This window comes from Molossus molossus, unplaced genomic scaffold (assembly GCF_014108415.1).
Source record: "Molossus molossus isolate mMolMol1 unplaced genomic scaffold, mMolMol1.p scaffold_m16_p_15, whole genome shotgun sequence".
Taxonomy (NCBI): Eukaryota; Metazoa; Chordata; class Mammalia; order Chiroptera; family Molossidae; genus Molossus; species Molossus molossus.
In genome coordinates, this window is record NW_023425350.1 from 7,833,755 (window position 1) to 7,849,032 (window position 15,278).

General features: G+C 40.1%; 1 protein-coding gene across 2 annotated transcripts in view; it reads right to left on the reverse strand.

Moving 5' to 3' along the window:
* Positions 1–15,278, reverse strand: part of NBAS (NBAS subunit of NRZ tethering complex) — a 291,645-nt gene that overhangs the window by 271,807 nt on the left and 4,560 nt on the right. For both annotated transcript variants that reach the window (XM_036262542.1, XM_036262543.1), the window contains exons 4-6: positions 14,533–14,610; positions 14,136–14,183; positions 11,525–11,568 (exon numbers count right to left, since the gene is read on the reverse strand). In XM_036262542.1, the coding sequence (XP_036118435.1) occupies positions 11,525–11,568; positions 14,136–14,183; positions 14,533–14,610 (170 nt within the window). The remainder of the gene's footprint in view (positions 1–11,524; positions 11,569–14,135; positions 14,184–14,532; positions 14,611–15,278) is intronic.

Here is a 15,278-nt window from a genome sequence, read left to right on the forward strand (position 1 = left end):
AAAAAAAAAAGAAAGGAAAAGTAACCTACAGAGAGGAACCCTGCGTCCTTGGCCAAACACAAAGCTGCACACACACGGAAAGATTCTACGAGGCAAGGAGAAGATAAGCGTCAGGGAAAACACCTACCGAACTCTCAGAGGATTTGGAAATGTCTGAGTTCCATCCAGTCACCATGGAAACATCACTGAGAACTCAGAATAGATCCCAGAAAGGCCTCACCTTAAAGTCCGACTCATCTACCCCTACATAAAAGCTATTCTAAACCGTATCTTCCAATACTTAAAAATAACCTTAAAAAACTAAGCATATGCCCTGACCAGTTTGCTCAGTGGTTAGAGCATCAGCCTGCAGACCAATATTGGAGTTGCGGTTTCAATTTCGGTCGAGGGCACATACCTCGGTTGTGGTTCATCCCGGGCCCTGGTCAGGGTCATGTGGGAGGCAACCAATAGGTGTGTTCCTCTCATGTCAATGTTTCTCTCTCTCTCCCTCTCTCCCACTCTACCTGAAGATAAATAGAAAAATATCCTCGGATGAGGATTAAAAAAAACTAAGCATGTTCATAAAGAAATGAAGTACTCCCCAGAACAAAACTCAATACTCTATTAAGAAAGATGAAAAATACCAGACACGCAATCACATAGCGTCCATAATGCAGAGTATATAGCCTAAGGTTGCTGGACATGTGAAGGGGGAAAATACACCCCACAACTGTGAGAAAACTCTGTCTGTAGAAACATACCCAGAAATGACACAGACCGAAGAATGAGTTGATAAGGACTTCAAAACCTGTCTGGGACTCAAAGGCAAGCATAAATATAGGGAGTACATAAATAGGAAATCTCAACAGAATTGAATGAAAAGTATAAAATAATCAGAGTTTTGAAATGAAAAAGACAGTATCTGAAATGAAAAATCCATTTAATGGATCTAAAAGCAAATTAAACACTGTGAAAGAAAGAAAAAAAATCTAAGCTTCCACGTTAACTACTTAGCAAAAAAAATTATCCAAAATGAAGAATGAAGGAAAACAGAATGAAGAAATTAGCAGAACATCACAACCAGTCTAAAGTACATATACTTAGTGCCAGAAGAAAGGGAAAAAGACACTAGGGTTAGAAAATTGTATTTCAACTTTAAATAATGTCCTTAAATCAAGTAAATTGGAAAAAATCTACATATCCACTCATATAAGAGGCTCAATGAATCTAAAGCAGGATAAACTCGGGGGGCGGGGGGGGAGAGAAGAAATCAAGGCACATGATGATCAAATTTCTGAAAACCAATGATAAAGAAAACATATTAAAAGTAGCCAAAGAAAAAAGGACACATTACATACAGGGAAACAATCACAGCAATGACTGATTTCTCATCAAAAACAAACAATCTAAAATTCTACACCCAGAAAAAATATTTTACAAAAATGAAGGCAAAATCAAAGATGGTGTCAGATAAACAAATATTGAGAGAATGTTATCAACAGACTTGCATTATAAGAAATATTAAATAACTTTTTCAAGGTGAGGAAACTATCAAATAAAAACTCAGTTTTGCACAAAGTAGACTGATAAAAATAGAAAACAGAGATTTGTCCTTGTTTTGTAAGTTTTTAAAAAGTTATTGTCTGTCCATATTACCCAAAGCAATCTATAGATTCAACGCAATCCCCATCAAAATACCAATGGCATACTTCACAGAATTAGAACAATTACTTCAAAAGTTCATATGGAACCAAAAAAGGCCTCAAATAGCCACACAATCTTGAAAAGGAAGAACAAAGTTGGAGGGATCACAATACCAGATTTCAGGTTATACTACAAAGCCACTGTAATCAATACAGCCTGGTACTGGCATAAGAACAGGTATATAGACCAGTGGAACAGAACAGAGAACCCAGAAATGGACCCAAGGCAATATGCTCAATTAATATTTGACAAAGGTGGCAAGAGCATACAGTGGAGTAAGACAGCCTCTTTAATAAATGGTGCTGGGAAAATTGGATAGCTACATGCAGAAAAATGAAACTAGACCATCAACTTACACCCTACACAAGAATAAACTCAAAATGGATAAAAGACTTAAATGTAACTCATGAATCCATAAAAATCCTAGAAGAGACTGTAGGCAACAAAATTTCAGACATCATAGGCAGCAGAATTTTCACTGACACATCACCTAAGGCAATAGAAACAAAGGAGAAAATGAACACATGGGACTACATCAAACTCAAAAGCTTCTGCACAGCAAAAGATACAATCATCAAAACGGAAAGGCTACCCACTGTATGGGAGAGCATAATTGCCAATGATATATCAGTTAAGGGGTTAATTTCCAATACATATAGAGTGCTCATACAACTCCACAAAAGGAAGACAAAGAATCCAATTAAAAAATGGGCAGAGGAACTAAATAGACACCTCTCCAAACAGGACATACAAATGGCTAAGAAACATATAAAGAAATGCTCATCATCACTAATCATCAGAGAGATGCAAATTAAAACAACAATGAGGTATCACCTCACACCTGTCAGAATGGCCATCAACAAATCATCAAACAACAAGTGTTGGTGAGGGTGTGGACAAAAGGGAACTCTAGTGCACTGCTGGTGGGAATGCAGACTGGTGCAGCCACTATGGAAAACACTATGTTGTTACCTCAAAAAATTAAAAATTGAACTTCCATTTGACCCAGTGATCCCACTTCTAGGAATATACCCTAAGAAGCCTAAAACACCAACCAGAAAGAATATATATACCCCCATGTTTATAGCAGCACTATTTACAATAGCTAAGATCTGGAAACAGCCCAAGTGTCCATCAGTAGACGAATGGATAAAAAAGCTGTGGTACATATACACAATGGAGTACTACGCAGCTGTAAGAAAGATCTCTTATCCTTTGAGATGACATGGAAGGACCTGGAAAGTATCATCCTAAGTGAAACAAGCCAAACAGAGAAAGACAAGTTTTATATGATCTCACTTATTTGTGGAATATAATGAACATAACAGTCTGAGGAATGGGGTAGTCCCAGAGACGCAGAAGTGGGATACAGACTGACAATCCCCAGAAGAGGGGGGAAGAGATAAACCACAGAACTTATACGCATGTATGCATGAACAGTGGACATGGACAACAAACTGGGGACAGAGCAGGGAGGGAGGAGGAGGGGGGAATCAGTGGGGGGAAAAGGAGAAACATCTGTAACAAAAACTAATTAATAAAAAAAAAGAAAAGAAAATTAATCAAGCTTTATACTTACAATATGTACACTTTGCTATACTATATTATGCAGCAATATAATAAAGGTAAAATAAATCTTTAAAAAAAAGTTATTGTCAAAAATAATAATATATTGTACTACGGTTTAACATATGTAAAAAAAAGCTGAAAATAGTACAAAAGAGCAGGAGTGAAAGGACGTACACTGTGTAATAAAATAATTTTTAAATGCACATTTTAAACCCTAGAGCAAATGCCAAAAACAAAAACAGAAAAACAAATAGCAAGAAGGTAGAATCAAACCTAACCACACCGATGATCGCATAAAATATGAATGTTCTAAACATTCCGATTAAAGGACAGAACTGTCAGGCTGGGGGGAAGGCAAGATTCAATTATATGCTTCCTATGAGAGACTTACACTAAATATCAGTACGTAGGTTAAATGCAAAATGAGAGGAAAAGATAATGTCATGCTAATACTAATCATAACAAAGCTACAGTGACCATGTTTTATTAGACAAAATAGACCCTGGGACAAGAGTATTACTAAAGATAAGAAGGGACAGTTCTTCAGGGCAAAGGAGCCCATTTCAACAAGAGAAGAAAATAATATGTGTACACTCCTAAAAATCAGAACTCCTAGATATATAAGACTAACAGAACTAAGGGTAAAATAAACAAATACACAATTATAATTGGAAATTTCAATTCACCTCTGTATGTAATTGATTTAACACATACAGAGCAAATCAGGAAGAATATAAAATTTTGAACAGTTCTAACACTCAACTCAATATAATTGACAATTAGGAAAAAAAATACCCAATTACTGTACCATACCGAAAAGTTAGATTCTTTTAAATTATTTTAATCAAATTCTTTTTTTTTAAATTGGCTCATGAAGACAGACCACATGCTGAGCCATAAATCAGTAAGTGTAAAAGATTAAAATCATGTTGTATACCTTTTTGTGGGAGACCATTTGCATGGCATCCATCTTGTTAAAGTCTGCTCTGCTGTCTCCGGCCCCAGGGCGGGGTCTCTCTGCACACAGTGCCTGCATTCCTCTAGATAATTGTTTACTCCATTCTTTGCTTATCATTTGTTCCACCTGGGGTATTTACTGGAATTTGCTTCAGGTGGGATACTCATTAACTGTTTCACCTGTTTTCCCCTATATATTATGTGAACGCCCCCTGAATAAACGAGACTTGATCAGAACCCTGTCTTGTCTCCATTTCTCGTGTCTCTTGTCCCTCCTCATCCTCACTCCCCCTCTAGAGTCCTCGTTGCTCGACCTGCGGGACGGGTCACGTTTTGACCACTAAAGAATTAAATTAGCCCTGGCCGGTTTGGCTCAGCGGTTAGAGCTTCCGCCTGTGGTCCGGAGAGACCAGGGTTCGGTTCCCGCTAAGGGCACGTACCTCGGTTGCAGTTTGTCCCCGGCCCTTGTTGGTCGTGCGGGTGGCAGCCACTTGATGTGTCCCTTTCACATCGATGTTTCCCTCTCTCTCTCTTCCTCTCTCTCCCTCCTACTCTATCTGTACAAAAAATGGAAAAATGTCCTCGGATGAGGATTAAAAAAAAAAAAAAGAATTAAATTAGATATCAATAACAAAAATTAGAACAGCCTAAAATGCTCATATAAGAAAAGGGTTAAAATCAATAATCTAAACTTCTATCTTTCATCTAGAAAAACAAGAGGAAGTTAAACCCAGAAGGCAGAAGGAATGACATAATAAACATAAAAGCACAAATCAAAACAAACCAAAAAATCAAAACCTAAAGTTTCCTTATTGAACAGTAAATTAATAAACTGATAAAACTCTGTCCTGACTCATCAAGAAATAATAGAGAACACACAAATTACCAACACCCAGAACAAAAGAGGGACATCAGCACCAATCTGACAAACAGGAAATAAGAAGGGACTATTATAAACAATTGTAAGCCAATATATTCTACAATTTAGAAGAAATTTCCATGAAAAACTGAAACTGGAACAAGAGGAAACAGAAATTTTAAAGAGTTTAATAGCTATTTTAAATTTTTAATTAGGACTTAAAAACGTACTCACAAAAAATACGTTCAAATTTCACTGGTGAATTGTATCAAATATTTAAGAAAAAAAAATCCAATTCTACACAAACTTCTGCTAAAGCAGAAAAGGAAAGAACAATGCCAACTTACATTTTGAGACAGCAACACTCCAATACCAAACCAGAAGGACATTAAAAAAATAAAAATACCAACAAACAATATCCCCACGAACACAGATGCAATAATCCGCTGCCTATGTTCTCCACAGTTGTTTGCACTAAGGTCTAATGATGGCTATGTTCTAACACCTCGAATGTTAATCAATTTTTAAAAAAAGAAGAACAAAAAAGATACTATCGAAAGCTCTTAAACGTCAACCTAAAAGACTTTAACCTGTCATTCTATGAAGAAAGCAGATTCTAAAACATCTTCCTTCCACAGATCCTATGTGTAGGAACGGGTACTTACAGAAAAGTATCTTAAAGAACAGATCATAAAATGTTACTACTACTTACCTCTGGATGGTGTTTTTATTTTCTACTTTTTGCTCATTCTTAGTTTCTCAAGTTTTTTCTGAAAAGGGGTATTATTTTTTTTTTTTAACAAGAAAATACTTTGTCCAAAAGACATACAAGAAGGGGTAATAGTCATCATGTAGCCTGAGGCCCCTGCAGCACAGCCGGTAATGAAAGGTTTCATTCAAAATCTGGGAGCTTCCGAGAGCCTATGCTTCGCGAGCTCTGTCCTGTCAAGACGCACAGAGAGCCGTGTTTGTGCGGCTCCCAGCAGCGAACCCAGGCGGCTGCTGGGAAGCCGAGGAGCTGGCCCGAGCGGGCTGTCGCAGGGCCCCTGGGCCAATGCGGGGCTGCTGGGTGTCAGCACACCCAGAGTAAGCAAGCGGGGCTCAGTGCCAGGAAGCTCTGGTCTGCCATATCTCCACACCAGAAACAGAAGGGAAATCTCAACATAGTACAGCTTTAAAAAAAGTCTAATTCCATGCTCTAGTTTTGGGTCACTCTTCCAGATAGAATGAGAAGCCTGAATTCCTCTTTATGGCCTGGCAAACAGAACGAAAACAAGTTGCAATCTATATTTAAAACATTCTCAAATGGCCTACATGTTGTAAAACAATGACTGAAAAATATCAAAATGGAACCAAACAGCTCCTATTTCGGTCTGCAGACTCTGTACTTTCAAAAATGCATTAACAACAATTGGCTGCGTTTCTCCAGGCAAACACATGAAACATCATTTGGCATATGAGAGTCATTCCCATAAAAATGAGGCAGGTAATAAGCAAATGATCATTACTGCACATTATATGAAATAGAAAGAAGCCATTAATGCAGCATTAAGGTCATAAATTCACATTCAGAAGCCAACAAAATAAAGCATTAGCTCTCAAAGTATTATTATCTCATCCATGCTGCCACGTTAACTGTACCCACTAAAACTCTAACAAATACTAGCCGGGCTGGTGCTCAGTGGTTGAGCATCGACCCTGTACCAAGAGGTCGCTGGTTCGATTCCCAGTCAGGGCACATGCCCAGGTTGTGGGCCCGATCCCCAGTGGAGGGTATGCAGGAAGCGACCAATCAATGTCCTCTCTCATCAATGTTTCTATCTCTCTCTCCCTCTCCCTTCCTCTCTCTAAAAATCAATAAAGAAAAAAAATTTTTTAATAAAATAATACTCTAACAAATATTATAATCTGTGTGGAATACAGAAGAGTTCAGCTTCCCGTTTTCGTGTTAACTTGTGTATTTCTCAGTTACTTACTAGCAGATGTCTAATGCCCAAGCTCAAGGGCCCTGCATGTCTGAATCTGAACATTCCCAGCATGCTGCTCAGAAGCCCACGAAGGCTCCCCAAACCTCACCCAACGAAAGGGCAGCACTGGGGAAAAGGTCACTGAACACCATCCTCATGTTATTCTTCTGGGAACTTTTGATCCTTATACATTATTTAAGCTAGATGTGGTCTATTTCAATACGCGTTAGTAAAGAAACTATAGAAAGTAAATTCAAAAAATGCTAGAGCCCCAAGCTGTAGAAATTCACTACTCCCTTCTATTATTACCAAAAGGACACTAAGCAAACAGGACTTCCGATCTGCCCTTATTGTCCCCTTCGTGGTATGTACACACATTTGTGTACATTCGGTATAAAACTCATAAATACCATGACAATTATCATGAATTTATATATGCATAATATAAATATACATAATAAATATTTACTCTTTAATTTCTAAGATTAATTCATAAGAAATAGGCAAATATATTTTATTCATACATTCACTCATAAAATCATTTTAATAGTTCTTAAGTGCCAATACCCACTTGATAAGGTCAAAACCTGTATGCCAAAAATTGTGTGCCTGCTGAGTCAGACACCATGCTGGGCACTAGGTATAAAAAAAATAATGAGAATTAAAATTAAAATTTTTAGCCCTGGCCAGTTTGGCTCAGCGGTTAGAGCGTCGGCCTGCGGTCCGGAGAGACCCGGGTTCGGTTCCCGCTAAGGGCATGTACTTCGGTTGCAGTTTGTCCCCGGCCCTGGTTGGTCGTGCGGGTGGCAGCCAGTCGATGTGTCCCTTCACATCGATGTTTCTCTCTCTCTCTCTCCTTCCTCTCTCTCCCTCCCACTCTAGCTGTACAAAAAATGGAAAAATATCCTCGGGTGAGGATAAAAAAAAAAAAAAAAAAAATTAAAATTTTTAAAAGTTGAGTAAGACAGGAGCCCTGTCTTCAAAGCATTTACAATTTAATTGTGAATCACACAAGCAAATAAACTAAAAAGGAAAGTACAGCCTGGTTGGTGTGGCTCAGTGGTTGAGGGTAGACCCTGCACCAAGAGGTCGATGGTTTGATTCCCGGTCACAGCACATGCCCAGGCTGTGGGTCTGATCCCCAGTGGGGGGCATGCAGGAGGCAGCCAATCGATGTTCTCTCTCATCGATGTTTCTAGCTCTCTCTCCCTCTCTCCCTTCCTTTCTCTCTAAAATCAATAAAGAAAAAAATTTTTTTTTTTTTTAAAAAGGAACGTACATGAGGATACACAGGTGATATAGGTACAAACAAGTCCCAGGGAAACGATGGAAAAGATGCACCAACGGTGAGGGGGGGAAGGGTCCCAGAAGAGCTGAGGCTGGAACTTAAATAAGCACAACTAATTAACTACATATGAAGGTGGGAGCTTCTAAACAGAAGGAACTATGGGTAAGAAGGCACAAAATGCATGATGGGGCTGGGAAACTGCAGTCTGCTTTGTACTACAACACAGGACATGCATCGGGGGCATCTTACAGGACAGACAGACAGACTCATGTCCTGATTTAGACCATCTGTCCTGTGTCCTACAGTCAATGACGACTGACTGACAGGTTTTGGGCAGAGTAGCAGCAGCAGTAGTTGTAATAGCTTAAAGTCTCCTCAGTACTTAGAAGGTGTCAGACATCATGCTAAGAGCTTTATTTATTTATATTAGCTCATATAACTTCTCCACAAGCCCATCTATAAAATTAGGCCCATATTACAGTTAACTGAGACTCAGAGAGGTAACATCACTTGTCCGAGGTTACATATGGGGATGACCGGGGAGCCAGACGGGAAGGCTCACCTGGTGACTTCCGTTAAGAGTGCCGCAGGTGGCAAGCAGTGCAGTGTGGGTCAGTGCAAAGCCTGCAGAGGACCCCTCAGGAGACAACCTCCACAAAGCAGAGAAAAGTGTTCAAAGCCTGAACTAGGGCTGGGAGGGCTGAGTGCAAAGCGAGAGGCAAGAGCCATTTGCCCAGAGTCCCAGGACTCGGTGGGGTCCCCAGTGAGACCTTCCCGTGTCACTCAGCAGGACCACGACTAAGTCACCCCCTGCCCTGAAGGACCGCGAGCCTGACACCAGGGCGCCCGCATCAGTTCCTCACCGCAGACACACACAGCGCCCGGGACAGTGCCTGGCGTGCAGGGGCAGCCTAATAAAGATGTGCTGAAGGAAGAAAGAGGGGAGGGAGAGAAAGAAATAGGAGAAAACATGTCTGGATTTCCAGCTCGATGCAGATAAAGTTGCCACTAGCCAGCCAGGGAACAGGGCAGAAGGAACAGGAACTAACAAGGGGAGATAAGTCTATATAAATGTGTAAGAAGTGTTACATTTGCTGTTAGGTCACAACACAGGGTGTGACAAAAGCAGGCTTACAGTTGTGAGTACGGGGAACACAAAGTTTATTCCTGTATTACTATTTATTAATTAATGTATTACTTCCCACACAAACAACTGTAAACCTACTTTTGCCCTACCCTGTATATACTATATGTCAAGATAACTCCATAATATAGAATTGTACCCCTGAAACCTATATAATTTTATTGACCAATGTCACCCAAAAAAACTCAACTAAAAAAAAATGTAACTCCATAAAAACTCTACGCCTGCCTTATGCACTAGTATGTGTAGCACTGTTTAGAAATACTGCTTCTGACACACTAACAGAAAATCACCATTCATTCCTGGTCAGGGCACATGCCCAGGCTGTGGGCCAAATCGCCAGTGGGAGGCGGCCAGTCGATGTTCCCTCTCATCAATGTTTCTAGCTCTCTCTCTCTCTCCCTTCCTCTCCCTCTAAAATCAATAAAGAAAAAATATTTTTTAAAAAAGTCATTTCAGCCCTGGCCAGTTTGGCTCAGCGGTTGGAGCGTCAGCCTGCAGTCTAGAGAGACCGGGGTTCGGTTCCCACTAAGGGCATGTGCCTCGGTTGCAGTTTGTCCCTGGCCCTGGTTGGGTCGTGTGGGTGGCAGCCACTTGATGTGTCCCTTTCATGTCGATGTTTCTCTCTCTCTCTCTCTCCCTCCTACTCTATCTGATCAAAACATCGAAAAGTGTGCTCGGGTGAGGATAAAAAAAAAAAAAAATTTCATTTTTATCCGCTCAATACATCTGGATGGCTAAGGATGAGAAAAATCAGAAGGACACTGGCCTCAGGCCACCAGTGTGCACTTGACAAGGAGGTTGAAGACCCGCTTCCATGGGGTGTTCCGAGAATGCTATTTCAGCATTTTGTAGATTTCATAAGGACCCATGCCTCCCTTCTCCAGGCTCCCTTTCACTGTCAAATATTTACTTTATCCTAATGCTGCTTTAAGGTAAACTATGTGCACCATGTTCCTCCAATTAAAAAGTCAGTGCCTGGCACACAGTAAAGACACTATAAATGTTTGTCATCATAATGACCAGGATCACCATCATCAAGATCCCTACAGCTACTACCCTGCTAAACTAACACAAGGTCAGGCAGATGGAACGGCAGGTCCTGCAAATAACACACGGCAACAGATGCGTTTACCTAACAGTGTCCTCTTCCCTTCCTCCCAGGCGCTTCCTGCTTCCTGCAGCTCCTGCAGATGGAAACCCTCCCCGAGGCTCCCACCTTCTACTCGCGCTCAGCGCTGCTTTCCAAAAGTCACTTTTTCTCAACAATCTCATCTCACGCTCCTGGTGAGAGACTCTGTATTTTTCCTCCATCAGGTTTGCCAAAGTTCATAACCACATATTTGATCATCTGTACGAGGTAAGCGACCAGGTTTTTTGTTCACAATTACACCCCAAGTAGCCAGGCACAATTCATAAACATAAAAGACACTCAGTAAATTCTTGCTTACTATATCAAAGAATGATCAAATCCCAGACTTGTTTTTACTAATCTGTATCGGACCAACTCTTGGTTTATACCAAAATATTATTCCTTCATTGAATTCAAAATAAAAGACTACAGACACTTACAAATACTTGATCACAAAACTGGCTTAGACTTTCTTAAAAGTTTCAATTCAGCCCGGCCAGTGTGGCTCAATGGACTGGGCAGCATCCTATGCACTGACAAGTCCCAGTTCAATTCCCCATCAGGGAACATGCCCAGGTTTCAGGCTTGATCCCCAGTAGGGGGCGTGCAGGAGGCAGCCAATTGATGTTTCTCTCTCACATCAATGTTTCTATCTCTCTCTCCCTTCCTCTCTCTCTAAAATATCAATAAAAACATATATTTTTTTTAAGTTTCAATTCAAATTTCTCCAAAATGCTCATCCTAAAGCAAAATTAAGACAGCAAGAGAAATCAGTTAAGGTTTTTGAAAATTATCTTAATAAGCAGTTTTAATAATCCCTGTTAATAAATATTTACTTAATACCTATTCTGACTTTTAAGAGAGACTATAAATGATTGCAGATTTGAAATGTTCATTTCTTAGATATGTTGAAAACTCTTACCTTGGCATTTCCCAATAATAGATGTGAAGTCATCTTTGGCAGACCTGCAACATACGTACAAAATGAAGACAACTGTTTCACCATTAACAACACTCCTGTGTACTACTATACAACCCCAGATACTACACCTGGACAGCTCCTCTACACAATACTGAACCAGTCCTTCTCTTACAGAGACACTTCTGTGCCTCAAAGAAGACCCTTTCATTAGTGACAATATTTTCTTCCAACAGTTCTTTTACATCAGGAATGGAGCAATACCAAGAATAAAGTGGTACAAGCACAAGTGAGTTTAAACATAAAAACAACCAGTGGCCTTCGACAGATGAGTGGATATGAAGATGTACATATACATACAGTGGAATACTACTCAGCCATAGAAAAGATGAAATACTGCCATTTGTGACAACATGGATGGAGCTTGAGAATACTGTCCTAAGCAAAATATGTCGGTCAAAAAAAGTCAAGAACCATATGATTTCACTTCTATGTGGGATATAAAACTGAAAGCAACAAATGAAAAAATAAGAAAAACAAACAAAAACTCACAGACCCAGACAACAGTATGGTGGTTGCCAGAGGCAAGGGGGTTGGGGAGGTGCTAGAGGGAAAGGGGGTCAAATATATGGTGACAGAAGATTTGACTTCGGGTGATGGGCACACAGTGCAATATACAGATGATACACCATATAACTGCACACTTAAAACCTATATAATTTTATTAACCAATGTCACCCCAATACATTTTAAAAAAAGAAGTCACACCATTAGCACAATTCTCAAAAAGATGCATTTCACATTACTGTAACACACGGAAGAGGGAATGCTAGCCTATTTCTATGAATAATGTAAGTCAAATACTGCACCAGCGTGATGCTTAATGATGCTGTTAAAAAAAGGAACCTGCCCTTTAAGCCATGCCAAATTAAGCAATGTAGTTTAAAAGGCTGGGATAATTGGCCTTGGCCAGGTAGCTAAGTTGGTTAGAGCATCACCCCGATACTCCAAGGTTTCAAGTTGGATCCCGGGTCAGAGCACAATATAAGAAGCAACCAGTGACTGCATAAAAAAGTGCAACAACAAACCTATGTTTTTCTCTCTCCTTCTCCCTTCCTCTCTCTTTCTCTCTCAAATCAATAAATAAAAATAAAATAGAAATTTAAAAGGCTGTCATTATTGCCAATCATTTCTATCCTAATGACTTTAAGAGGGATCTCGAAGCCTCCCCCTCTAAAGTCTATACCCCAATGGGGCAAACCTTTTCACTAGTCCCTCCAAAATTGAGAGGTCCAGTTCTGTTTGGATAAATGGGAAGAGAGAAATTTTACAACAGAAAGCTAAAAACCAGTGCAGTCACAACTGAATTTTCTTTAATACTGATTTTAGTCCAGAATAATGAAGTGTCCAGGCACCCTGAAATTTCTGCCTCATCGCTTCTTTCTTGAGAACTAGGAGGTTAGGCCTTGTCTGGAGAAAGGGGCAGGCCCCACTTTTAGAGGCGCCACACATTTTGTCTGCTGTTTCTAAATCCCCAAAGAATGAACGTGTTTTCCCGAGTTAGTTGCTATTGTTTCATCACTTTCATAACTGATAAATTAAAATAAAGTACATGGCCTGGCCAGTGTGGCTCAGTGGACTGAGTGTCATCCCATGGACTGGAAGGTCCTGGTTCGATTTGATCCCCAGTAGGGAGCGTGCAGGAGGCAGCATATCAATGTTTCTCTCTCACATTGATGTTTCTCTCTCTCTCTTCCTCTCTTTTTAAAAAAATCAATAAAAACATATATATATATATATATATATATATATATATATTTTTTTTTTTTTTTTTTTCCCAATCCTCACCCAAGAATATTTTTCCATTTATCTTCAGATAGAATGGGAGGGAGGGAGAGAGAGAGTGAGAGAGAGAGAAAAACATTGATGTGAGAGAGACACATGGATTGGTTGCCTCCCGTGTGACCCTGACCAGGGCCAGGGACTGAACTGCAACTGGGGTACATGTGCCCTTGACCGGAATTGAACCAGAGACTCTTTGATCCACAGGCTGATGTTCTAACCACTGAGAAACCCAGCCAGGACAATAAACACATATTTAAAAAAAATAAAATAAAATAAAGTGCAGGGAAAGCCCAGCTTAGAGAGGCCTTCTGGGTGTATGGGAATGCCACTGAATGTCTCGAGAGGACAGAGAGTGTCACTAGTGTCCAGTGACATGTACTCTCGGTCTTGTGCAGACCCATAGTCCACTCACAGCTGTAAGATGACAGAGCAACACGGATCCTGCTTTTTCATACTTCCCTAAGCACTTACTTAGCTGACCTCTCAGCAAACAGTCAAACAAGAGTGACTTCCAGAGTTCTGGAAAATAGGCAGCACCTACTGGGAAAGCAAAATTCCTCAGGAGACAGCGGAGAGATCTGGGGAAGTGGACAGACGAACGTGCTCCTCTAAGAAAGTGTCCTTCACGCTGTACTTCGGTGTCTGACACCTCACCAACGTGAGTTAAGAGGAAAATTCCTTTAGCTGTGCCACCTTTAAGACTCAGTTCCCATCAGTCAAGTCAAATGCTTCTCAAAGGAGATTTTTTCATATGAATATTAACAATTACCTGATCTCCACACACTGGTCCTGAACAGCAGCCAAAAGCTTTCCATTGCTTTCATGGGGAGAAAGAAGAGAAAAATCGGTGTGACATCTGTAGCAGTCTTCCACACAGATGGAGTGACATTTACAAGTTAAAATCATCTTTAAATTTTCCCACATGCTTTCACTATCCATCTTCTAACCTTACAATTAGATGAGCATGTGGTACAAGAGCACCCAGTAATTCACATATAGCTTGAATTAACATATTTAAACAATACTGACCACATGTGTGTGCAAGGGAATTTATGTACAGTAAATATCAAAATTGTAAGCCATAAACACCCCAAAATTAATGCCACCATGAAATTTAAATGCTAATCCCAGTAGAGAAACATTATATGCATTTCATACATCCTTACCTTGCGAGGACCAAATGCCAGTTGATCTGTTTATTAACCAAGCGAATCAGTCCATCAGGGAGCAAAAACGGTGCAGGGCTGAAACCACAACACATCAGCCAGTTTAAAACCTCACTGTGAAGCACACACACCACAGAGTAAATGCAGAAAGCACTGGAGTAGTCCTAGAGAAGTGCCAAAGGTCTCTTTTATAGAACTGTATTATCTCTAGAGCTTGTAAGATTAGATGTCCTCAAGGAAAAAGCAATCTGTGATAACTAATTGCATAAAACAATCCCTACATATGTATCTAAGAGCTGAATTCTATCCTGTCAGAATCATTTTTCTGTTCCTTTTCAGGCTCAAAATTAGCACTGTGCCTGAAAACATACATAACACTCAAAAGAATTCAAAAGGAACCAAGAATTGACACCTAAAGAACCGTCTCCGGTGCACAGCAACTGAGTCCTGACCATGAGAGGGGACAGGACAATTGGGACAAAAGCTGTTTGAAAATTTTGTGAGCTACAGATCCATCATGCAGACATTCCCGAGGCTGAGAAAGCACAACAGTGAAAGCAGAAGCTGTCAGGAGACATTCTCAGTAATGATTAAGGGAACAAAAACTCCCCTAAGTCTACGAGGATATCCCGCCAGGGTACGCCAAATGTTTGAAATGTCTATTTTATAAACTGGGTTCACCTGAATGTCAGCATCAGTATCACAATTCAGTTCTGAACACTTAAATCATAAACAGGACAACATTG